The sequence below is a fragment of the Rutilus rutilus genome (genome assembly GCF_951802725.1).
Source record: "Rutilus rutilus genome assembly, chromosome: 18".
Classification (NCBI taxonomy): Eukaryota; Metazoa; Chordata; class Actinopteri; order Cypriniformes; family Leuciscidae; genus Rutilus; species Rutilus rutilus.
In genome coordinates, this window is record NC_140231.1 from 32,364,819 (window position 1) to 32,391,593 (window position 26,775).

The window sequence follows — 26,775 nt, forward strand, 5'->3', positions numbered from 1 at the left end:
TTACCTTGTTTGAGATCATGTAAACACTATTCATCCCAAAATATGTTTGATTTGGGATAAAGATTCAAACTTCAAATATCTGCAAAGGAGTTTGCAATTACCTTTTGGACATTTAATGGCATATCCAAGATATACAATCTTACTACCTCGACGTGACAGTCTCATATATTTTCATTCATCCATTCCTGACCAGTGGCGTAGGCAGAAATTGTATTTTGGACGGACCAATGAAAAAGTGAGTGGGCCTATAGTTTTTCCTAGAGAGAGAAAAAAAGACTTAAATAATAATTAAACCAGAGAGTAGAACAAAGAATAAACAAACTGCAAAAACAGTTACACCTTTATTTTGCAATATTCGGCAAAGGCGATAATAAAACACATGTCTAATCATCATGTTCCACCAACAGAGCTCAATAAAGGCTGGACAAACCAGCATAGACAATAACCTGTCTATTTTATTCAGGCTAGTCAGCAGTGCAAAGAAAGTTCACCCGAAAATAAAGTAGGCAAAAAGTAAAAGAAATTCAAGTAATGAAAACTATCAGCAGAGCACGGTTTGAAATAAATAACAACACACTCCCTAATTTCTGTTAAATCAACCATATACAGTGCAATCAGCCTGGTGAAAATTAAGCTTTTGTGCCAAAATAATAGCGACTAATTTAAACTAAACAATGTAGGCTAGCCTATAAGGCATTCAGCTATACACAACACACCACTAACTTAAGGCGAGACACTACAGGTGAATAGGGTAACATTTTAAAATAATAGATATTACCATAAAACTTCCTCAGTTGATTACTTACACAGGTATATATAAAAATAATGTTTAATTATGCAAATTAGGCATTATCTCATTAAACATGCACGATTGTGCATAGGCCTATATTTTCTGTAGATAGATCTGAACATATAAAGCCAGGTGCAAAATTCTTTTTTCATTTTGTTTACACACAAGATGAAAAAAAAAAAATTCAGAGGGATTTTAGGATATATACTTTTATTACCTAGGAAAACAAAATATACTGTCTATAAGACCTTATGCGCCAGAGAAACGAGGGTGCCGCCATCTTTGGAAAATTGTCTTTTAACTTCCGTTTTGCGGTCGCTCTGTATATTTATATGGCATTTCTGTCCAGGAGTAATTCGCTTTTGAAGTGGATTTACTTAATGTAAAGTTAACGAAAGTTATCATGAGGACTGTAATGTTTAAAGCAGATGACTTAACAAATGTAAATCGACCGGGAAGATTTTAAAACGAGCCGTTCATTAATAAACACGCAAAACGCTGTGAAAATACAGACCGGAAGTCAAAAGACAATGAGCGCAGCGCTGAAAAGGGGCGGAGCTACATAAGGTCTATAGCCTTAAAAAATTGAATTTCGCCATTTAAAAAAAAAATTTTTTTTAAAGGGATAGTTCACTTTGAAAATAAATTTTGGTATGTTTTAGCTTACCTCAAGGGCATCCAAGATGTAGGTGTCTTTTTTTCCGTAGTAGTTTCAATTTTGATATTTTTAGGTCAAACCGTTCTTGTCTGTCAGTCATTTCATGCAGGTCTATGGTCACTGTCTCAAAGAGCATGCACAAAGTCCAAATTAAAACAATTCCCCATCGTCCAAATTAAACAATACCCCATCGTAAGTACACATTGATGGCCTAAGACACGAAACGAGCGGTTTGTGTGAGAAAACGAACAGTATTTATATCGTTGTTATCTCTTGAACACAGCCGCGTCCAAATGATCTGACAGCGCGGGCGGGTATAGATATATACATAGATGTCGCCTTGGCTACGGTTTCGTTCCAATGAACTGCAGTAGCCAAGGCGACATCTATGTATATATCTATACCCGCCCGCGCCGTCAGATCATTTGGACGTGTGCTGTGTTCAAGAGATAACAACGATATAAATACTGTTCGTTTTCTCACACAAACCGCTCGTTTCGTGTCTTAGGCCATCAATGTGTACTTACGATGGGGTATTGTTTAATTTGGACGATGGGGAATTGTTTTAATTTGGACTTTGTGCATGCTCTTTGAGACAGTGACCATAGACCTGCATGAAATGACTGACAGACAAAAACGGTTTGACCTAAAAATATCCAAATTGAAACTACTGCGGAAAAAAAGACACCTACATCTCGGATGCCCTTGAGGTAAGCTAAAACATACCAAAATTGTATTTCAAAGTGAACTATCCCTTTAATGTCACATAAATCAGGTCAGGGATGATTTATTAACAAATCCCTCTGAAAATATCTTCAGAATACTGCTAAGTGTATAACTGGAAAGTTTGGTGTACACAGGTGCTCCATAGGCTGAGATGTTTCTACTGGAGAATGACAAAAAACTCATTTTGAGAAAACGGCATTTAAAGATTTGTAATGTAAAAAATCATACTTTTTTAGTAGAAAGAACTATTTACAGACACAATATCTTATCAAATCATCAGCAATACAATAATACAAACCACCTAAAACACATAAAAACTTATAACACAGCATTTATGGCCTTCAACTGAACAGAGCCCCAGTCAAAAACACACATCAAAATGTCAGAGCACGTCACATGATGAATCTGAACGATTCACGTTGTCAGAAATTGACATCAGTCAATGAGATTTCGCTTTTAGAGTTAAATGCCCCATTGTACTTTCACGATTGGTTGCTGATTAAAGGAAATGACCATATTTGGATCCGACAGCATTGTACAGGAGAGAGAGCTTTCCAGCAGTAGCCTTCATGTGATGACAAGGTGCAGACAGCGATCGTGGAGCAGCATATTGCTTTAGAACGCCAACTTTTGTTGAATTTAGGAGAAATCTACAGACCCAAATAGACAAAATGTAGTAAAATAAAGACCTAAATGTGTATTTTGGACTTTTTTTTCACCACAAGTCTGAAATAAGGCATTGAAGACAAATAGCCCAAAATCTCAAAATTGACCAGTGAAAAAACCCCCCGATGTTTTTGCCTGCCGTGTCTCGCCTTAAATCACTTCACGGGCAGAAATTTGGGAAATTAGTTAAACAACAGGCCTACCTTTTGTTGTTTTCATTCTACAAAACAAGACGCAAGTGTCTGGGTTTAGTGTTGAAAACAGAAATGATCTCATCATAGTCCAAAGAGTCACAGAGTTCTTTTTCGAAGAACTTTTTGGCTAAAAAGCAGCTAGCAAAGTTAGCTGACTAAAGGCCGCCAGAGCCCGCCGCCCAGAGAGTCTTCCTGTCGGAACCCCTAGCAACCATAGCAACCAATTACATTCCGGAGGGAGGCTTTCTACAAGTTGCTTCAACAGGTCCATTTTATTCGGAAAACAAATTAAACACACACACCAGTCAACAATAAATCAGGTTTATATTAATATATTTTCTTAAATACATTTGAATAATAAAAATAAACAAAAAAATGTATTTTGATCAAACTTGCCTGGGTGGGCCAGTGAGTAATGTGGGCGGGCCAGTGCCGCCCTGGTCCATTACCATAGACAGTATAAGTAATGGACACAGCGACCCCATAGACTTCAACGGAGAAAAGTGAAGCAAATTAGAAGCACTCACTTCCTGATGGCTGAGCGTACTACGCAGACTCAAACTGAGCTTGACGACGTAGATGTGACGTGAGCAACCTGTCTGACAGTTGTAAGTCTTCTAGTAGCTGTGCCAAGAGAAATCTGAATCATTCCCTTCCGAATCTTGCAGAAACGGAGAGCGTGAGTAGGAGCTGTCCATGAGCTAGGAGCAGGAGCAACTTTATGACTCTCTATGGGCTTCTCCCTTGACTTTATCGGACTTTATGCCTCCACGTCCCCCCAATTGACTGCAAGCTTCTCCTCCCGTCTATACGGTAATTTCCAGAGAGTCGCGTGGTTATGATGCAATCGTTAGCCTATTTTTACAAAAACTGCTTCTAGGGGCCATAACGTAAGATACAAGGTAATGGAGCCTTTTATACATTGTCGTGTTTCTTTAGAAATAAACAATGGACAAATAGAGTCTTTAAACGCCTCAGATGTAAAGTTATTCGCTGTCAAAGTGACGCCAAAATGAATGGGAGTCAATGGAATGCTAACAGCAGGTGATGGCTTGTTAGCCAATGGCGGCCCCCCGGGGATGGTACGCTTTTCGGCTGCTGGATTGCCCCCCTGCCCATTACTGGCTACTGTTCCTGACGCATCATGTTGTTGCTGCTGCATCATAAACATATATCACAACAAAGTGCATCTACACACGCTTTAATTAATTTAAGAGCAGATTACATGGCTGGTTCAAAAACATAGCCTACTGAAGACATTTAAAACATTTAAATGCATGACATTGAAATTCACACAAAGGTATTAGAGCGATAGCAGAGAGAAACAGGCCAGGACACTCTTGAAAAATAGATTTTTAATGGACTGACTGATGTTGTTCATACGCTCGTGAAACGTAAACTCGTTACTGACTGTTTTTCACATTATAATTTGTGAAGATTTTGAGTTGTGTTTTCATTTTATGTCTCTTCATGGTTAAATAAAGGTAAAAATAAAAATAAAAAAACACATCCATAATACCGGCAACAGCACCAGCCTTAAAATACGACAGGCAACATAATGTCAGCATCTCGTATGAATAGCGATGAGGTGATTTTTTGAGTTAACATTGAAAAAGTGACCAGCGTGGTGAAAAACGGAGTTGCCATACAGGAGACTTTTACTCCAGAAATGTCCTTAGTTCAACCGGAAAAAAATGTTTGGGCAGCCAAGCGTGAGCAAATTTAAAGTGTGAGTGTTATAGCAGAGGCTACAAGTGATTCAAGGATGGGAAGATCAGGTAAAAGGAAAAAAAGGAATTTGCAGGGAATTGTGACTCTCACTTAATTCTTGCTGAGAAGGACAAAAAAAACCTTTTGATCCTATGTATTCTATATATATCCACGTGAGAAATGTATTTATATCTAATTTTCCCATCTCATGATTTTCCTTTTATGTGGTTTGGCCTATGTCTTCATTTTCTCTTCTAAACCCTTTTGGATTAATGTTTCAGACTTGCATATTAATGGCAACCAAAATCATATGTGTGGCATGTTTAGTCTCTATAACCTCCAATCTGTGTCCCCCATTTGTTAATTTACATTACATTTAGCTAAGTTTGTGATGCATTAGTATTGTAAGAATCTCGAAGATTCTTTTTCTTAAACACCCAATGAAATTACAGATTCAAATGCCCTGCTAGAACACAAAGGATCGGAAAATCTCCCTCCACATGGAAAACTTTGTATTGGCTCACACACCTCCAGAGGGTGTGACATCTTCATACTTTAAAAATCACTGATCACAAGATCAAGCCTCTTACTCTCTTAGGGCCTTATTTTAATTATCTGAAACGCAAGTATCAAGCGTGAAACGCAAGTAACTTTGTGGGCGGGTCTTGGGTGTTCACTTCTCTTCTTTTCCTAGACTCGTATGTGTGTCATTGCTTCGGTTGCTCGAGCGCCTCTACTGGCGGAAACCATATTAAACTATCTAACCTTCATAGATTAAGTAAGATATTTATGTTATCTTGGCTGATATGAAACGGCTCGACTACTAACGTAACCTCGGATCCCCTGATCTAAGCATGGTAGCACGGCGGGTTACGCAATACTCGTTCCCTCTTCTCAGGGAACCGAGGTTACGTTAAACCGAGTCGTTCCCTTTCGAGAGGTCTCTCATATTGCGTAAGCAGCTTTCGCTAATCTCATATTGCTAAGCAGCTTTCAAAACGCTGTGCGTGCTTAAAACTTCGCCCCATACTATAGCCTAGGGCGGAGTGCCCGAGGCCCATAGAAGAGTAAAGTTATGAGTCCTAATAGAGGCCAGACCAGTGACGAGCCTCATATAGAGAACCAAGGAATGGTTCTTAAAAAGGTTTCTTTGTTCCTTATTTATAATATATAAAGTTCAACCAGGACCAGATACACATCGGGCCTTATAGTTTTGGTGAATTGGCTTAACACTTGTATTGAAAGAACCTTAGCTTGTAAAGCAGGAACTTCCAGGTTATAAAACCTCATAAATGTGGACGGCGAGGCCCAGCCGGCCGCTGCACAGATATCTTCAATAGGTATTACACTCGATTGCCTATGACGGGGCCATGCCTCTCGTGGAATGATGTCCATCCATCTAGAGAGCTATGTGGGCTGTGTCGGACAGTTCTTTGTCAATTTCTCCCCGTGTCTCGTCATCATATAGGCGTAATTTGCGGGTGGGACATGTACCCCAGGGTCGATATTGTCCCCACCACTTTTGAAACATCTAGTGGCACGGATGTAGCAATACAAATAAATAAAACATCTCCAGTTAACTAGCAAATTATTCGTTTCGTTCGCTTGTTAAATAAGAAGCAATCTAGCGCTGAAATTAGTTTTTTTAATCAAGTGATCAAAGTGCTCGTTGCCGCTGCGATCAGTGGCGCTGATACAGTGTTCTCTTGTGGCTCGCGCACGCCGCACAGTCTTAAACAGGACCCGCCTGTGTGAACAGGACCAGCAAGGGGGTTTGAGAGTGAGGCACGCGGGGACTGGGCCGGTGTGTGCTCGCTCGTATTCGTCCGCTCTGGCATCCTTTGTGCGCGGCGCTTTTTCTTGTGCAATACAAGAGACCTCTTGAAAGGGAACAAACACTATTTATCTCGCCACATGTGTTTGATTTGGGATAATATATATTATAATAAAACATTAAAATATTACTTTAGAAATAACATTTATTGAGGACAGTTGATTTACCATAAGATAATTTTTGGTTATGACTATATTTAAACTTAAAATAACTACCAATGAGTAATACAATTCTGATGCTGATGATTTTAAAACAAGCTTATAGGGCTGTTGAGAACCAGAACTAAACTGACCTGAGCCTGAAGTTTAGATGCTTCCCTATTATTGATATGCCTGGAGTTAAGGAATACGAGAAGAATTTTCATTTTTGGGTTGAAGGAGAGATTAAACAGAGAAGAGAAGAAACATGGTCTGGACCCAGCGATTTATTCACATCTAGATCTTTTTGGTCACAAAATACTCTGAAACTGGTTGAGGATCCAACTGCAGTCGTTTATTGCAGAAATTCGGAATCATAATCCGTAAACCAGGCAACAGGTCAAAAATACAGGACAGATAGTACAAAGAGACAACAGAGTAGAAAAACAGTCAAACGGGGAAATCTGAGAAACCAGGCAGAAAAAGAAATCCAACACTGATAACCAGAGGGAGGGCTCTCAGAAATGCAGTGTGACACTAACAAGACTTTGCAAAGAGTCAGTGAAAACACAAGGCTTACATAGAGGGTATGCACAGGACTGAGTGGCAAAAGAGCTGCTACATGACTAAATTTAATAGAGGAAAACGCTAAAACACGAGTGATTATCAGTTTAAACTAAAAGTTGGACTCGATAGTGTTCTTTACAACTCATCAGAGATCCAGTGATCCATGGATATTGACATGCAGCCAGGAATCGTGTTTCCTAATCACTTATGTCACTGTTAAATATATTGTCCAGCCCTAAACCTTGTATAGATTTTGCTAGTGTTTATTTAAAAACATACAATTATGCAGAATATAAGATGGTCAATATTTAATTTATGAGTTTTCAATACAATATATATAGGGTATGATTTTAAATTGAAGACTTGTACAATTTATAACAATACAATATATAGGATATGATTTTATCACTCTTGGGCTTAACAGCAGTCACTCCGGTCGACGGTGAAGTCATGTGCATATCCTCTATCAGCAGAGCTTTACAGGATAACGATGCACAGTTGTAAGTAATCAAGCATAATGAGTGCTGGCAATGTGTTATGGGAAATATAGTTCATGATATGATCAAGGAAACAGGAGTGCCCTTTGATGCTATCGGCACTCCAGCTAACAGGAGTGACACTTTTAGAGACATCAGAACAGGACATGTTCAAAAGCGAACTCTCCAGTCCATAGACGGCGTTCTGCATCAAGAAATTACGAATTTAAGTTAGTAAAATTATTTATTTTGAATGTACCCTAATGAAATAATATGACTATTAAAGCTGTTAAGCATTTGCTGTTTGTCTGCAATTTTATTCAAATTTCAAAGCAAAAAAGTCTTTAAAGTCCCTGTAAAGGCAATTATAACACATTATAAATGTTAGAAATGTATTACTAAAACATATTACAAAGATTGTGAACTGTGAAGTACTGAATTGTCGAGTTAGACCGTTAAACAGTTTTTCACCATTGCTGTGTTCCGGATTTTTTGGGCGGGGCTAAAACGGGGGCTCGATGACGCACTGAAGCCCCTGAGCTCCTGGACACGCCCCTACTTGATGACGCACTGGAGCCCCTGACGCTGCCCCTCCCCTAACAATATAGCACATTCATTCACATCAGTTTGCCGATCGCGAGGTACTGTCAGTACTATTAGTTACTACAGCCTACAGTTTGCTAGCTAGCTATGCCTTCGTCACGGAAATGAGTACTACCTGGATGCGATCATGTACAAAACAGATCGGTGTCCTTATTTAAATTTACGAAAAACGATCACATCAAGAAGAGGTGGATTAATTTTGTGAAGAGCCACCTTGATGGAGAGCTGAGGATCATCGCCAAAACCCGCCTCTGTAGTGATCATTTTACACGGGATAGTTTTATAAACTTTCGTCGGAGACAACTGGGATTCACAGATAATCCGCTGTTACTGGTGAATGGGGCCGAACCGATTATCTCCCGCCTCGGCCTTCATCCTCCCGTCGCGCCGACAACTGGTGCCATCGTCGGCAGTGCGTGCCCACCAATGAGTGTAAGTTGCCTTGTGTGCTTATGTTATAATTATAGTAGGTAACGTTAGTCCAGGCTCGAACATGGTTTTGTAAAACCTAGCAGCATTCCGGCTGTAGCGGTGACAGTTGAGTGTGGCGACGGCAGCTTTCCCGCGAGTGGGCGTGGTTTCAGCGCAGCCAGCGGACACGCCCCCAGCGTTTGAGAGCAGAGACTACTGCTCATTTTTTCAAGATTTTGATAGCTTATTTTATGCACTTGCCGGCTTTTTTTATCATTCAAATTTGGCTGGGTGGCTAATAACACATGTTTCTGTGGTGTGACAAACTCAGAACACATACTTAATTTTGACTTTACAGGGACTTTAATATCTTAACGCATCATGTCTATACATATAAAACAAGTTATTTGAAATATAGATTATGATTTAATGGACTATTGTTGCCAGTTTTACCCAAATCCCTCATATATTCTAACTATTAATTTGACCTTCCCCAAAGGTTCCCCTTGTCAAACAATCAAACTTCACTACAAATTGTAGCAAATTATCCAGCTTTTGATTAATCTAAATGTCAAATTATTTACTTATAAGTGATGGATCTGAACATGAACATTTGCTAATTAGAAAATGTCGGGCAACGGTTTTTCTCATGTTTCTGTAGAGTAGATAATTGGGTGAAACTCTTCCCACATGAAGAGCACTGGTGCGGCTTCTCTCCAGTATGAATTCTCTGGTGTGTTTTTAAATTGTTGGATGTAGTGAAGGTCTTCCCACAGTCAGAGCAACAATGAGGTCTCACACCAGTATGAACACTCTCATGCTGTTTTAAATTCTGCAGTCGTGAAAAACCCTTTCCACAAAAAGAACAAAAGTGAGTCTTCACACCAGCATGAGTTTTAAGGTGTGTTTTTAAGCTTGATGCCAAAACAAATGTTTTATCACACTGATCACAGCTGAATGATCTCACTCCAGAGTGACGGCGCAGATGAGTGGTGAGAACGCTTTGGGATGTGAAACTATTCCCACACTGAGAGCATGTATAAGGCCTCTCTCCAGTGTGAATTCTCATGTGCACATTTAAGCCTCCTTTGTGAGTGAAACTCTTTCCACACTGAGAACATTTGAACAGTTTTTCTCCAGTGTGAATCCTCATGTGCACATTAACGTCCTCTTTGCGACTGAAACTCTTTCCACACTGAGAGCAGGTGAATGGTTTTTCTCCAGTGTGTTCTCTCGTGTGTCTGTTAAGGGTTGATTTACGTGTGAAACTCTTTCCACACTGACAGCATATGAACAAATTTTCTCCAGTGTGAGATTTCATGTGTTTATTAAGGTCTGATTTGTGCACGAAAAACAGTCCACACTCAGAACAGGTGAAAAATTCTTTGTCTCCAGATTTTTCAGCTTGTTTTTGTGTGAAATTTTCTTCCGTCTGTGAAACGACTGCATTTCCATCTTCATTTTTGAAATGATGAGGTTTTTCAAACAGATGTTTGTCTTCATTTTTATATGTCAGTTCTCCATCTTCATCGGTGAAATGATGCCATATGTCTTTATTCACTTCCATCGGGTCTAAAATCAACATATTAAATAATAAATTCCCCAAATTAAATCAAAGAAGGAAAATTAGAAACAAAGAAATCAAGAATTATTTTTTAATGTAGCACAAATCTAGTTTACTAGTATCTAGTTCTAGATGTATTGTTATATACTCCTGAGAACCAGAAATATAAGAGATTTCTTTGTGAATGTGGGTTATGTCATTACATTGTTTGTGGCATGAGAAATCATTGGAGAATTAATTTTTATTTTTTTTCATGGTTTATGCTATGTCTGTAGAGGACATGTTATTAAGAAAATAAAATGTCATGATAAGACATGTATAGGCGAAAACAATGTTTTATTTTTTTTCATTTACCAATAAATGTTTAGTAGGGCTGAATGATTAATTGCATTTGCGATAATATCGCGATATGATGAAATGCGATTTTTTAACCGCAAATGCTGCGATCACAGTCTGGTCACGTGACACGCGAGAGAAAACCAGTCTACACTGCAGATGAAGCATAAACTTGGCACGCTACGCATATAGGCCTGGCATAGGCTACAGGAAATAACAGTTTATGTTTATTTTATGTGATATTGTGTTATAGATTCTCTCCAACGATTCTGTATTGATTAAGATAATTTCAGATTTATGTCTGAGCTTTTAAAGGAACACTCCACCGTTTTTTGAAATAGGGCTTATTCACCTTCTTTCCTACATTTAGATAGGTGGGCAAATGCATTTTTGTCTCAGTGCATGCATTGTTTTAGTTTGACAGGGTCGGCGCTAGCTTAGCTTAGCATAATGAATGGAATCCTTTGTTGCCAGCTAGCATGTCCTGAGTAAAAGTGATATAAAAAATAAAATAAAAACTACCTAATTACTTCTTGTGGCCTGCGTATTCACAACAAGTACAAATAGCGATGCAGATTAACACTAGGCGATTTCCTAGGCAGATATTGACTTATGTATTAAGGACTATATTAGGTGGAAGCACAGGCGAAGCACTGCTACTTGGGCGTGATATCTCTGCGCCAAAATAGCAGTGCTTCGCCTGTGCTTCCCCCTAATATAGTCCCAAGTCAATATCTGCATAGGAAATAGCCTAGTGTTAATCTGCATCGCTATTTGTACTTGTTGTGAATACGCAGGCCACAAGAAGTAATTAGGTGGGGGTTTTTTATTTTTTTTATCACTTTTACTCAGGACATGCTAGCTGGCAACAAAGGATTCCATTCATTATGCTAAGCTAAGCTAGCGCCGACCCTGTCAAATTAAAACAATGCATGCACTGAGACAAAAATGCATTTGCCCACCTATCTAAATGTAGGAAAGAAGGTGAATAAGCCCTATTTCAAAAAACGGTGGAGTGTTCCTTTAAACACAGATAGCCTACGTGATGACGCTACGTGTGCTTTATAAACAACCATATTCTGCTTGCTTCTATTCCCTTTGTCTCACACACGACACCACTCGAACCTTCCGAGAAATAATCTTTTATAAAGTTCGGAAAAGTTTAAGCAAATTACAATCACAGTCACGGGCTTCATTGCACAAGATATTAGATAGCCTACGTGCGGTTTGCTTGATGTTACTTTTGTAGTGCGCGCCTGCGCGGTCTCGCCCGCCGGTATTTTACCAACAAATGTTCTACGAAGGCATCATATGTCTTTTGGAATGCAGTTGGCTTATATATTAAAAATATGAAAATCACCGACAGAAGCTGCTTTCAATTTCAAATACTCACGCGCGCTTTGCGAAGAGCGCTTGAGCATGCGGCTGTGAGCGACTCCGTCTACGTGGTTAAATGTACTTGCATCTCAAAATGCTTTTATGACGCGAAATAAATGTAACACAGTCAGTTATATCATAATCTTATAATTTCAAAAGAGATGAAAACGTTCAGACAGCCTACTCTTAAATACTGAAAGCACTCTTTGTTTACTGCTTGTAATGTTTTTTTTCCCCTCTTTGTTATTTGTTTTGAAGCTATATTAGTTCAAATTATTAGGCTAACATGTAATTGTATTAATTTAGTTTTTTAATGTGTAATTATTTTTAAAAGTAGGCCTACTTATAATTACATATGTAATTAAATATTTTAAGTATTATTAATACGATTAATTAATTGAGAAAAAAAAATAGATCGGCTCATGAGGTGCCTAAAGATTCCCATCCCTATGATTTATTGCTTGTTTTTGTTGAATAATAGAAAAGATAAAGAACTTATTATTTTCAAAAATCGTTCAGCCCTAATGTTTAGGTTTCAGGCCATTTTAACCAAACTTTGTATAAAGATGATTCTCAACTATGTTATGAAATATATAACAGTATGATTTGATCAACTATTTTACTTGATGCCATATGTGTAAAATTGCCATAAATGGGTAGTCCCATTCTATACAACATATTTATTTGAATATGAATGTGTTCTTGTGGCAACATGTAATAAAAAAAATAAAAAAGGGAGTAATAACTTGAAAACAGTTTCATAAGAATATCTCATATTTCATATGAATACTGGATGAATACTGAAAAAATAAAATAATAATCTTTCCCTTTTCACTTGTTGTGTCTCCCCAAAATGCCTGATAAACATTCTGTAAGTCCTGGTGTCTCTACAGAGGACATGTATGAAATCAGTGCCCTGTTTCATAATATTCATAATATAATCAGAATATTTCGTTCATATTCTGATTGGAAACCCCATAACGTTGAGATGTTTATTTATGACAAATATGTACTCATTATAAATAAACTCTGACATAGAACATAATCATATTTCCATAAGAGTGCTACATTTGATCATTCAGTCAATGTCAGTCATGTTTAAAGTCCAAGTAGAGGGAATTTTAATGGTGAAACCTCCAAAACATTTGGTATCTCTGAAAATCCCTGAATGTGCTCTTTACAGAACTGTGACATGAATGAAGTTCTCAGAGAAATTCGCTAAAATATAATGTCCTCTACAGAAGAAAAAAGTCTATGCCTGGGTCTCAGGAGGATATGTGAATTTCCATCTTAATGTTCCTCATCAGTCATTAAAGAGAATGAAGGAAAACACCAACCTATTTGTTCCTCTGTATCTTCATCTTTTATTCTGCAGGGTTCTTCCTCAATCTCCATCTTTACAATAGTATGTCAGTAGTTTCTCCTGGAGTAATTCCTCCTGCTTGCTTCTTCTCCTGTGGGAAGATGGAAATATTCCCCAGCATTTTAAACTCTCATTGTTTAGAATTTTTTTTTCTTTTTTTACAACAAACACACTGCAAAACACAGCTATGCAGCATAGTTCAAAACATAATAATAATTAATCTATTCTGAACATTGGCTCTCAGTCTTTATTCAATTTATTTCTCATGTTTTTTTAATAGAATTCATAAAAATATTGAATAGAGTATCATAGCTCTAATAGGGGCGCAGTGTTATAACATTTCCCAGCCGCACAACTGAGACTTAAACCCGGCGAGTGTGTTCTGCTAGTTAGTGAAGCATTAAAGAACTATATAATCTGTTAAGATTGGAGATTAAAATAATATCAGATTTATCTAATTTTAAATAAACACAAAAGACAAGAGATGAAAAATTTACTTGGAAGATATTTTTTCTCAGTGTTGATATGGCAGCTAGTAAATTATACACAAAGTTTCGTCATGCTAGCATGCGTTTTACAACTAGCCCTGCGATAGTTCCCTACATTAAAAAAAACTATTTACCAGGTTTCATTTGTTCATTACATAAAATGAAAACACAACTCATAATCTTCACAAATTGTAATGTAAAAAAACAGTCAGTAACGAGTTTACGTTTCACGAGCGTATGAACAACATCGTCGGTTCATTTTGATTCATTTCTGAGTTATTCGTTTGGATTTAGATTTCTCATAATAAATGATAAAATGAATGTACTCACAGTCTGAAAAACAGCAGATTTAGAGCAGAATGAACGGCTGTGTTCCACTTCTCATGTTTATGTCCCCTTCCCTCGCTCACTTCTCTTCTTCTCCTAGACTCGGATGTGTGTCATTGCTTCGGTTGCTCGAGCGCCTCTACTGGCGGAAACCATTTTAAACTATATAACCTTCATAGATTCGTTACATTACAAGACAACCAACATAAGATCTGTTATCTTGTTTGACATTATACAAACACTATTTATCTCCCCTGATATGTTTGATTTGGGAATGGGGCAAAGATTCAAACTTCAAATATCTGCTAAGGAGTTTGCAATTACCTTTTGGACATTTAATGGCATCTGAAAGATATCCAATCTTACCACGACGTGACAGACAGTCTCATATTTTCATTCATCCATTCCTAATCTTAACGCATCATGTTGCTGCTGCAGCATAAACAAATATGAATTAATTAATTTAATTAATTTAAGAGCATGACTGGTTCAAAAACATAGGCGTACTAAATCCATTTCAAAAATTGAAATGCCTAACATTGAAATTCACGCAAAGGTATTAGTGATAGCAGAGAGAAATACAACCATAATGCCGACAACAGCACCAGCCTTAAAATACGACAATTGCATGTGCGGCACATCCAACGATGAATCATATAGCTTTGTTCATATCATAACCCAGCAAATTAGACAGTTAGACACCTAGACAGCTCTACTATGAATGAGAAAAAAATATATATAATTGCAGTTTAGTAGAAGTAGCCTACCTACTTCTTGAAGTTGTTCAGACAATACATGTTAAACTCTTTACACATTTTTTGCATTACATTATTTTTAGTCTGTGAAATTCCACATTCATTTGCGAAATGATGAGGTTTTTGAAACGGATGCTGCTTGTCTTCATTCACTTCCATTGGGTCTCAAATCATTAAATCCCCATAAATGGCAAATTAGAAAACAAAATTAAAGAGCCTGCTGTACAGTAGGCTACTGTTATTTTGTTATTTCTTTGGTATTTTAGTCTTTATCTTCTCAAAAGTTGTGAAAGAATATTGATGAGGTTGTAATTTCATTTCACATTTTCATTCGATTAACACGGGTCTTATAACTTTCATTACAAAGGCTTATCGTAGGCTTATTTAGTAAATGTAATAATTTAATTTAAATTTTAAACAAGCACAAACTGTGTGCGTAGCCTAATTCAAATTTAATTGGTCACATTCACAAAATCAGGCGATTATGTTCGCCCATTTAATTATGTTCGCAAATGTATCTTTATATTTATAAAGATGAAGATTGACATTTCGTTATAAAAATAAGCACACAATGTTGTAAAAAATAAACAACTTATGCTCTGTTAGATGTTCTGTTATTACGGTGACGCATTGCTGCCACATAGGCCTACATATTATTTTTTCCACTCAATTATGTCGTAATAACGAGATCTTATGTCGTTAAAACGAAATTTTTTCTCTCGTAATAACGAGATCTTATGTCGTTTTAACGACTTTTTTTCTCGTAATAACGAGATCTTATGTAGTTAAAACGACATATTTTTCTCGTAATAACGAGATGCTATGTCGTTACAACGACATATTTTCTTGGCCTTATAAGGACATGTAGTCATGTACAAAATATGCCTTTATCCACATAAAATTGATAGCCAATCATGTCTGTATCATACATCTATACGTTCAAAAAGCTGAAGAAATAGCAGCCCCCGTACACCTTATTTAATAGCAGATGAGCCCAGAATACGAACATTGCGTTTAATTGCACATTAGGCTAAGCGTTTTCTATGGAAGCAGATTAGTCTCAAATATAATTCACGCAAAAAACATGATTCACAAATGCGTAGACAATTTCACATGCATGAAACCTAATTCACGTGCACACACAAAAAATCCACGTGCGTGAAAAAAAATATATATTCACAAAAAGCAATTCACATGCGCAAAATAAAATTATATACTCATAAAATACATTTCACAAATGCAAAACACAATTCGTAGATATACAGCTGTGCACAAAAACCTTTGAATGTTTAAAATGTACGAGTGTATTCTTGCATTTGAATGTGCAAATCGTCTTTCACGTACGAATCGCCTTAGATATGTGTGTGTGTGTTTTTGAGACTTTCCTGGCAGCATAACACTTGTAACACAGAGCAGTCGTACTCTTTAGCCAATCAGATTTAAGCTTATCAATCGACCAATCAGTATCACGTGAGGGCGGGCCTACCTACATGTTACGTCATCAGCTTTCGACCAGTGCATGGCTGAGCAGAGGTAAGTGCAGTTAATTATGTTTTCCTCCCATAGAAAACCCTTATAATAAAGAAAAAGCTTAATGTGGCTAATTCAGTGATAAAGATCAAATGCTGTACACACCTTATTAATAAATCATACTATCCTACAGAAAAGCAGATGAGCCCAGAATATGAACGCAATGCATTTAATTATACGTTAAGCGTTTTCCGATAGAAACCCTTTATTATAAAGAAAATAAAGGTGGCTCTTAACGTGTCTTTCTATGGGAGGATGGCATTGCGGTGCACAGCAAATCCTTTTTCGATGCAAAACAAAAATGAAAAATATAAGTATAGCCAATAAAATAAACAAATCATTGTGGCATTAATTAGCCCACAAACAATATTTATTTTAAAGCTTAAACAAATTTATTTAAAGAAAAACACCAGCGTTGGGAGTTTATCTGTGTTTCAGCCGCCCTTTTCAAACTGGCGCATGGCCGCTCGCTCTAACGTTAACCTAGATAAATGTTCGCTATTATTAAGGGCATAAGTGTTTGTGCGGAGTGTGGAGCGCGCACTACATGACTGGAGGCGCCGATGCCATCACTCGCATTTTCCTATCAACAGTGGAAACAACTTAAAATACTCCATCATTTCTGGTCATACAGAAAAGAATAATACATCAGTCGCAACTACTTTTATTTGTGTAAACTCACAACAACAAGAAAACGTTGTGCTTTTGTAAAATAAAATAAAACGAACAGGGCGCGCTTTCATGATCTCCGTGAATTGGAGCGCGTCTCAAAAATGAACTAAAAACCAGTGTATAGACAAACCTCACAGACATGAGAAATATATCTATATGAAGCTTATAAAAAAATGTCCACCAAAGAAAAAAATCCAATCGAAAGCAAATACCATCTGATTATGTAATCCTGTCCGTATGAAGGCGCATCTAGGCTATACAGCGGAGATGAGATATGTTTGCAGGCAGCCTACACTGATTTAGAAAATACTAGTTCATTAATAAAAAATTAAAATGCTTCCTTATTTTTTTCAGACACATTTATTATCATTGATTTTATTTTTGTGTGAGGATGGAGCTTAACTTGCATCAGTTTAGAGAATATATTTTTTTTGCCTTTTATTATAAGACAGTATAGAAATTTGACAAACCAGGACTTGAACTCGGGTCGTAATAAGATGAAAAACAATGAATGCCAGTGCAGAGTGTACTGACCACTAGGCTATTGGGTGTAGTAATTAGCTGCAATGTGATAAATATTAGAACCTCATTGTGTAAGAAACATAGGGGGAACAGAATCCGACGGCAAATAGTTCAGCTGTCGAAATCCGTTCCCCCACCCCAATGATGAGAGGTGTTGATGTAATGGCTTAAAATATGCTTATTCTATTCTGTGGGTGGATGGAGCTTAAACAGCATCAATTTGATAAATATTAGAACCTCAGTGTGTCAGAAATATGAGGGGAACAGAATCCGACGGTTAAAAAAAACAGCTGTCGGAATCCGTTCCCCCACTCCCATTATGAGAGGTGTTGATGTAATGGCTTAAAAAATGCTGATTTTATTTTTGTGTGAGGATAGAGCTTAACTTGCATCAGTTTAGAGAATATATTTTTTTGCCTTTTATTATGATAGGACAGTATAGTATCAAGAAAGTTTGACGAACCGGGACTTGAACTTGGGTCGTAATAAGGTGAAAAAAAAATTTTTTGTCAAGGCACTGACCACTAGGCTATTGGGTTTAGTAATTAGCTGCAATGTGATAAATATTAGAACCTCATTGTGTAAGAAACATAGGGGGAACAGAATCCGACGGCAAATAGTTCGGCTGTCGGAATCCGTTCCCCCACTCCCATTATGAGAGTTGTTGATGTAATGGCTTAAAAATTGCTTATTTTATTTTTGTGTGAGGATGGAGCTTTAACTTGCATTAGTTTAGAGAATATATTTTGTTGCCTTTTATTATTATAGGACAGTATAGTATCGAGAAGGTTTGACGAACCGGGACTTGAACTCGGGTCGCAACAAGCTAAAAAGCAATGAATATCAGTACAAAGTGTACTGACCACTAGACTATATGCACCCAGAATTGCATATAAACGTGCGATCAGTCCTAATTGCTTGAATGACTACTAGTCAAGAAAAATCTTTAGTCTATGGCAACTCTAATCAATAGCCTACATTTAATATTTGACATTATTTAATTAGTAATTAGTATCCAGCTCTTTACATTAAATGAGTTGAGGTAGCATAATTAGTTAATGAACTAATAAAATAATAAAATAAAGTTTAAATTAAGATACTAACCATATATTTCGATATAGCATTGCTTATTCCACCACACAACGGACTGTTTATAAGGTGACAATCCGTTATACATGTGAAGATTGTAGGCTGTATCTTGAAGATTTTTGTTTTGTATTGTATCTTCAGTTATAAAGACGAAGACTGACATTTCATTAATTAAACAAAATAAGAACACAATGTTGTTAAAAATAAACAACTTAGGCTATGTTCTGTTAGATGTGTTTTGATTACTTTTTATTTAATTATATCTCAAGGTAATGAAGATATAGCTATATTATAGGCTAGCCTATTAACAAAAATAAATCTTATAATATATTATATAAAAAACCGTATAGGCCTATATAAAATATATTTAAAAAAAAGGGCCTCATTCATTAATTTTGCCTGATTGGGGGCTGCTACTATTTGCTTAAGCTTTTTGAACGTAGAAGTGTGATAAAGGCGTGATTTTATGTGGATAAAGGCATTTTGTACATGACTACACGTCCTTCTAAGGCCAATAAATATGTCGTCATAACATCGTCGTCGTACCTCTCCCCCTGTAAAATGGCGTTCGCTCAAATCCCGCTCCGACATTAAATTTCTCTGTACTGTAGGCTAATAGTTGTAGCCATTAATGAAAACAATTTAGTTTCATATAATGTTTAAATAATTTATTTTTTAATTTCATCTATGTTGATTATATGAAAAGTGAAAAGCATTAATAAGATCATAAGATGCTCAATATATCGGGAGACAAATGGAGTGGGCAGACATGATTTTGACCACTTCATTAAATGTTTTTGTGGAAAGCCTTTCTTTAAAGTGAATTTCGTTTTGTATTAATTGTATCTTAATTTTAATCAATGTTTCATCAACCAATTGCCTGGATTTAATAAATAAGAAGCAGCATAAATATAGCAGGCAATATAATCAGGAGGACTAATCAGCTGCGCGCTTGCAATAGTCACAAGCTTCACACAGTAGGCTAAGTGACAGAGGCTGGAAGCAGAGAAATCAATTCTGTGAATTACACTGCACAAGCCTAAAGTAATATTAACCACCGAATGAAGAAGGGTTGGCTCTCCACAGAACATAAAATATCATTTTTATTTTTTATTTTTCGTGTGCGCATAAATGAGCAAAAAACAATGTTACGGACGTGACCGCTCTGAAAGCGGCACTAAAAGACTGCTTTAAAACTTTCACAGAGACCGAATTTCATAGAAACAGGCATTTAAAACACCAAATATAAAGGATTGGCATATTACCTGGATTTAATAAATAAGTAGTAAATATAGCAGGCAATATAATCAGGACTTCTCAGGAGGCTCCGCATCTGCGCGTGAATTGGAGCTCATCTCATTTAAATGAACCGAAACTCAGCGCATAAACCGTAAAGCTTGAAATGTGTACTTTTAAACAAAACAATTCAAAACTAAAGAAAACAGACTACTCTTATGTAATCCGTATGAAATGTGCATTTCTCTCTGGCACTACTGTACTGAAGATCGCGAGTCAGCATCGTCAACTTCATCTTTGCAGCCAACACTGACACAGAAAACACTTGTTTATTAATAAACAATTGAAATGTCTCCTTGCTATATTTGGCATATTCATAATCATTACTTTTGCCGGTTCTTTGTGACATTTTTCATGAACGCGTCACCATCGCTCAATAATTAATATTGTTCTTTGGTGTTCAAGTTTATACAGTTTTTTCAAATGTTATTTAATAAAAAAAATTATATCTCTCTTTTTTTCTAGTTTTTTCCCCTAGTTTTTCATGAAGTTTTCATTCATAGTAGAACTTTATGCCAACACATTTAGGAACAGATATTGGGTTCTGCCCAAAGTCAAGCAACATAAAAGTAACGTGTAACGTAAAAAATTACTTTCCATACGGGGTAACTAAGTAAAGTAACGGATTGCTTTTTTAAGAAGTAACGAGCAACGAGCAAACACTAATTTTTAAAAGTAACTTCCCCAACACTGCATCTGTATGAGATGACCATGCACTGCTTGAGCGATGACACTGACACAAGTATTTTTACATTGTTGCTTTACTGTTCAGTTCATCTTGTATACAGGTAACACAGTGTTTACTGCTGTTAGGGGGTAACAGTTTAGGACTCAAGGACCAGTTGTTTGAAAGAAGACCTGGAGTCAGAATTATAAAAACACACACACACACACACACACACACACACACACATAGCAGTTATACCATTTCCAAGGTCTAAGCTACGTCATTGCTTTCAGGTTAAATGATTCTCATTGGCTAAGAAATAGATAAACATAGTAATTTTCCACACATATACTGATAGACTGAAGCATATCTCCATAGATTATGCCGCTGACAATCTGACCCTGAAGTTAGGTACGTCGTGACCTTCCAGGTCGCAGATTTGGGTTGCTGGGCGCCAGCATGTCCCGAACAACAACTCAGTCAATCTTCAGTGGTTCCTTAACCTGTAACCAAGAAGACTAACACACACACACACACACACACACCGACACACAGCTTTTCCAAGGTTGGATTTGGCCAGGCTCTAACTATATAAACAGGAGAGTATTCTCAAAACATCAAGATAATGAGTTCTCTCTCTCAAGGAGAACTACACTTTAGTCTAAATGGTAAATATAGGCTTTAACTGAGAAATGGTCCCTTAAGCTATAGACCCCTATATGTTTTAACACGTTGAAGACCTTTCTCAAACACAACACATGACCCCATTTCATTTCTTGAAGCCGGGATAAATAGGCAAGCACTGTTACTGCATTCAGATATCAAATACAGACATTAAAGAATACAAGAAATGAACATGTCAGTGATCACACTGGTAACTTCTATAACAAAGTAAAATCTCCAGAGAAGTCATTCAACTCATTTGATATTTAGAAGGAAAAATATTTATTAATATCTTGATTATAATCACTCATTACATGCAGCAGTGGATTCCAATCCACCCCCTTCACTGCGCATGTGCAACACAACAGAGAAATGCTTTTTCTTATCAATCCAGGTGTCGGAAGAACAAAACATGCAACACTTAGAATGCAATTCACAACCATTTTAACCGGTTCCCCTTATCAAACAAAGAAACTTCAATACTAATTTTTAGAATACTAAGGTTATTCCATCTTTTGCGTACACCTTTGGGCAATGCGTTTTCTTATGTTTCAGTAGAGTAGATAAATGACTGAAACTCTTCCCACATGAAGAGCACTGGTGCGGCTTCTCTCCAGTATGAATTCTCTGGTGTGTTTTTAAATTGTTGGATGTAGTGAAGGTCTTCCCACAGTCAGAGCAACAATGAGGTCTCACACCAGTATGAACACTCTCATGCTCTTTTAAATTCTGCAGTCGTGAAAAACCCTTTCCACAAAAAGAACAAAAGTGAGTCTTCACACCAGCATGAGTTTTAAGGTGTGTTTTTAAGCTTGATGCCAAAACAAATGTTTTATCACACTGATCACAGCTGAATGATCTCACTCCAGAGTGACGGCGCAGATGAGTGGTGAGAACGCTTTGGGATGTGAAACTATTTCCACACTGAGAGCATGTATAAGGCCTCTCTCCAGTGTGAATTCTCATGTGCACATTTAAGCCTCCTTTATGAGTGAAACTCTTTCCACACTGAGAACATTTGAACAGTTTTTCTCCAGTGTGAATCCTCATGTGCACATTAACGTCCTCTTTGCGACTGAAACTCTTTCCACACTGAGAGCAGGTGAATGGTTTTTCTCCAGTGTGTTCTCTCGTGTGTCTGTTAAGGGTTGATTTACGTGTGAAACTCTTTCCACACTGACAGCATATGAACAAATTTTCTCCAGTGTGAGATTTCATGTGTTTATTAAGGTCTGATTTGTGCACGTAAAACAGTCCACACTCAGAACAGGTGAAAAATTCTTTGTCTCCAGATTTTCCAACTTGTTTTTGTGTGAAATTCTCTTCCGTCTGTGAAACGACTGCATTTCCATCTTCACTTTTGAAATGATGAGGTTTTTCAAACAGATGTTTGTCTTCATTTTTATATGTCAGTTCTCCATCTTCATTAGTGAAATGATGCCATTTGTCTTTATTCACTTCCATCGGGTCTAAAATCAACATATTAAATAATAAATTCCCCAAATTAAATCAAAGAAGGAAAATGAGAAACAAATGTTGTATCAGTGATTTTTCCTAACGATCCGCTAGCTGCCCGCCCCATAAGCATGCCGTCAAAAAAACGCGTCTCTGTAGGCAGCCTAGGCTCTGAGATCTGCACACAAAAACAATTGGTTTCACCAACCACTCAAAACCAAAACAAATAGTGTTCCAACCAATCACCGACAGGGGGAGGGTGTTGTGAGGTTTTGTGCTCGTGTACGGCTGCACGCGAAGTCGGAGCTGAAGAAGAAGCTGGCTCAAAACCTCACAACACATAGTGACAATCACAACCCTGTCGGTGATTGGTTGGAACACTATTTGTTTTGGTTTTGAGTGGTTGGTTGTTTTTGTGTGTAGATCTCAGAGCCTAGGCTGCCTACAGAGACGCGTTTTTTTGACGGCATGCTTATGGGGCGGGCAGCTAGCGGCTCGTTAGGAAAGATTAGATGAATGTGATCTTTTTTTGGGGGGGCCTGAAATCACTGATACAACCTTTAATGTAGCACAAATCTAGTTTACTACTGAGTCTACTAGTATCTAGTTCTAGATGTATTGTTATACACTCCCGAGAACCAGAAATATAAGAGATTTCTTTGTGAATTTATTTTATGTCATTACATTGTTTGTGGCATGAGAAATCATTGGAGATTTTTTTTTTTATTATTCATGTTTTATGCTATGTCTGTAGAGGACACGTTATTAAGAAAATAAAATGTCATGATAAGACATGTATAGGCGATATTTGTATTTTACATGTACATGTATTTATTCATTTACCAATAAATGTTTAGGTTTCAGGCCATTTTAACCAAACTTTGTATAAAGATGATTCTCAACTTTGTTATGAAATATATAACAGTATGATTTGATAAACTATTTTACTTTACACCATATGACAAAAATTGCCATAAATGTGTAGTCCCAAAAAAGTAAGAGTAATAACTTGAAAACAGTTTCATAAGAATATCTCATATTTCATAGGAATACTGGATGAATACTGAAAGAAAAAAAAATCTTGTGTCTCCCCAAAATGCCTGATAAACATGCTGTAAGTCCTGGTGTCTTTACTTCATCAGTGCCCTGTTTCATAATATTCTGAGTATAATCAGAATATTTCATTCATATTCTGATTGGAAACCCCATAATGCTGAGATATTTATTTATGACAAATATTTACTCATTATAAATAAACTCAGACATAGAACATAATCATATTTCCATAAGCGTGCTAAATTTGATCATTCAGTCAGTGTCAGTCATGTTTAAAGTCCAAGTAGAGGGAGTTTTAATTGTGAAACCTTCAAACATTTGGTATCTCTGAAAAGCCCTGATTATGCTCTTTACAGGACTGTGACATGAATGATCTCAGAGAAATTCGCTAAAATATAATGTCCTCTACAGAGGATAAAGTCTATGCCTGGGTCTCAGGAGGAAAAGTGAGTTTTCATCTTAATGTTCCTCATCAGTCATTAAAGAGAATGAAGGAAAACACCAACCTATTTGTTCCTCTGTATCTTCATCTTTTATTCTGCAGGGTTCTTCCTCAAACTCCATCTTTAGTATGTCAGTAGTTTCTCCTGGAGTAATTCCTCCTGCTTGCTGCTTCTTCTTCTTCTCCTGTGGGAAGATTGGAATATTCCCCAGCATTTAAACTCTCATTGTTTAGAAACATTTTTCTCATTGATTTTTTTTTATTATCAACAAACACACTGCAAAACACAGCTATGTAGCATAGTTCAAAACATAATAATAATCTACACTTATCTAATAACAGATTGGAGGTTAAAATAATATCAGATTTGTCTAATTTTAAATAAATACAAAAGACAAGAGACGAAAAATTTACTTGGAAGAAATGTTACATTTTGGCGCATTTCTTTTCAGTGTTGATATGGCAACTAGTAAATTATACACAAAGTTTCGTCATGCTAGCATGCGTTTTACAACTAGCCCTGCGAATCTGCGATAGTTCCCTACATCCCCACCCCTACATTAAAAATCTATTTACCAGGTTTCATTTGTTCATTACATAAAATGAAAACACAATTCATAATCTTCACAAATTGTAATGTTAAAACGAGTTTACGTTTCACGAGCGTATGAACAACATCAGTCGGTTCATTGCGATTCATTTCTGAGTGATTCATTAAATGAACTGACTCGTTTAGATTTAGATTTATCCTAATAAATGATCAAATGAATGTACTCACAGTCTGAAAAACAGCAGATTTAGAGCAGAATGAACGGCTGTGTCTCACTTCTCATGTTTATGTTCCCTTCCCTCGCTCACTTCTCTTCTTCTCCTAGACTCGGATGTGTGTCATTGTTTCGGTTGCTCAAGCGTCTCTACTGGCGGATGTAGCCTAGTGATAATTTTGAAAATTTCATTTTCTTTATGAAACTCTTTACACATTTTTTTTGCATTACATTATTTTTAGTCTGTGAAATTCCACCTTCATTTGAGAAATGATGAGGTTTTTGAAACGGATGCTGCTTGTCTTCATTCACGTCCATTATTGGGTCTCAAATCCTTAAAATCCCAGTTTAATTAAATGGCAAATTAGAAAACAAAATGAAAGAGCCGACTGTAGCCTAGCCTACAGTAATACTGTTATAATTTCATTTCACATTTTCATTCGATTAAAATTTGTATTTTTAACATGGATCTTATAACTTTCATTACAAAGGCTTATTTCTATATCTACCGTAAGCTTATTTTGTAAATGTAATCATCTCATTTAAATTTTAGACGAGCACAAGCTGTGTGCGGAATGCAAATATAATTGGTCATATTCACAAAATCAGGCGATTATTCGCCCATTTATGCAAATGAATCTTTATGTATAGTAACTAAATAATGTATGTCTGTCACTATCAGTTTAATGTAGTGATTGTGTTTGTTAAGGTACATCAAAAATAAAATATTTAGCTTTTGGTTTTATTTTTCATCAAACAACCTATACAAGACAGTAAATATATGGTTTATCATTTGTGAATGATATAAGTCAGGTAGGCATGCATGCATCCTCACAGAAACTGATGTATGATCATAGGCATAATTTGCGGGCGGGACATCATGTCCCACGCTCTTTCTCAGTGTTGATATCACCCCACCGCTCTTTCTCAGTGTTGATATCGTCCCCACCGCTCTTTCTCAGTGTTGATATCACCCCACCGCTCTTTCTCAGTGTTGATATCGTCCCCACCGCTCTTTCTCAGGGTCGATATCGTCCCCACCGCTCTTTCTCAGTGTTGATATCGTCCCCACCGCTCTTTCTCAGGGTCGATATCGTCCCCACCGCTTTTTCTCAGGGTCGATATCGTCCCCACCGCTTTTTCTCAGGGTCGATATCGTCCCCACCGCTCTTTCTCAGTGTTGATATCGTCCCCACCGCTCTTTCTCAGGGTCGATATCGTCCCCACCGCTTTTTCTCAGGGTCGATATCGTCCCCACCGCTTTTTCTCAGGGTCGATATCGTCCCCACCGCTCTTTCTCAGTGTCGATATCGTCCCCACCGCTCTTTCTCAGTGTTGATATCGTCCCCACCGCTCTTTCTCAGGGTCGATATCGTCCCCACCGCTTTTTCTCAGGGTCGATATCGTCCCCACGCTTTTTCTCAGTGTCGATATCGTCCCCACGCTCTTTCTCAGGGTCGATATCGTCCCCACGCTCTTTCTCAGGGTCGATATCGTCCCCACGCTTTTTCTCAGTGTCGATATCGTCCCCATGCTCTTTCTCAGGGTCGATATCGTCCCCACGCTCTTTCTCAGTGTCGATATCGTCCCCACGCTCTTTCTCAGTGTTGATATCGTCCCCACCGCTCTTTCTCAGG

General features: G+C 37.2%; 2 protein-coding genes across 3 annotated transcripts; both read right to left on the reverse strand.

Annotated features, from left to right (window-relative positions):
• Positions 1-7,056: 7,056 nt before the first annotated feature.
• LOC311277860 (uncharacterized protein) lies at positions 7,057-25,201 on the reverse strand. Of its 2 annotated transcripts, none has more exons than XM_084388329.1 (3): positions 25,153-25,201; positions 13,387-13,503; positions 7,057-10,344 (listed from the first exon to the last, which is right to left on the reverse strand). In XM_084388329.1, exons 2-3 carry the CDS (start codon positions 13,442-13,444, stop codon positions 9,389-9,391), a joined length of 1,014 nt encoding a protein of 337 aa, XP_084244455.1. In that variant the 5' UTR covers positions 13,445-13,503; positions 25,153-25,201; the 3' UTR covers positions 7,057-9,388. The 2 variants fall into 2 exon arrangements, with proteins under 2 accessions (XP_084244455.1, XP_084244454.1); XM_084388328.1 differs by lacking the exon at positions 25,153-25,201 and adding an exon at positions 14,231-14,339.
• LOC311277858 (uncharacterized protein) lies at positions 20,848-24,994 on the reverse strand. The gene is made up of 3 exons (XM_084388323.1): positions 24,951-24,994; positions 24,439-24,553; positions 20,848-22,890 (listed from the first exon to the last, which is right to left on the reverse strand). Exons 2-3 carry the CDS (start codon positions 24,494-24,496, stop codon positions 21,911-21,913), a joined length of 1,038 nt encoding a protein of 345 aa, XP_084244449.1. The 5' UTR covers positions 24,497-24,553; positions 24,951-24,994; the 3' UTR covers positions 20,848-21,910.
• Positions 25,202-26,775: the final 1,574 nt, after the last annotated feature.

What these genes read in the sequence shown, in the direction of transcription:
- LOC311277860 (XM_084388329.1), bottom strand. Translation starts at nt 13,444, where the DNA reads ATGGAGATTGAGGAAGAACCCTGCAGAATAAAAGATGAAGATACAGAG. An exon ending in AGATACAGAGGAACAAATAG is followed by an intron (nt 10,345 to 13,386) that starts GTTGGTGTTTTC and finishes TGTTGATTTTAG; the next exon opens with ACCCGATGGAAGTGAATAAA.
- LOC311277858 (XM_084388323.1), bottom strand. Translation starts at nt 24,496, where the DNA reads ATGGAGTTTGAGGAAGAACCCTGCAGAATAAAAGATGAAGATACAGAG. An exon ending in AGATACAGAGGAACAAATAG is followed by an intron (nt 22,891 to 24,438) that starts GTTGGTGTTTTC and finishes TGTTGATTTTAG; the next exon opens with ACCCGATGGAAGTGAATAAA.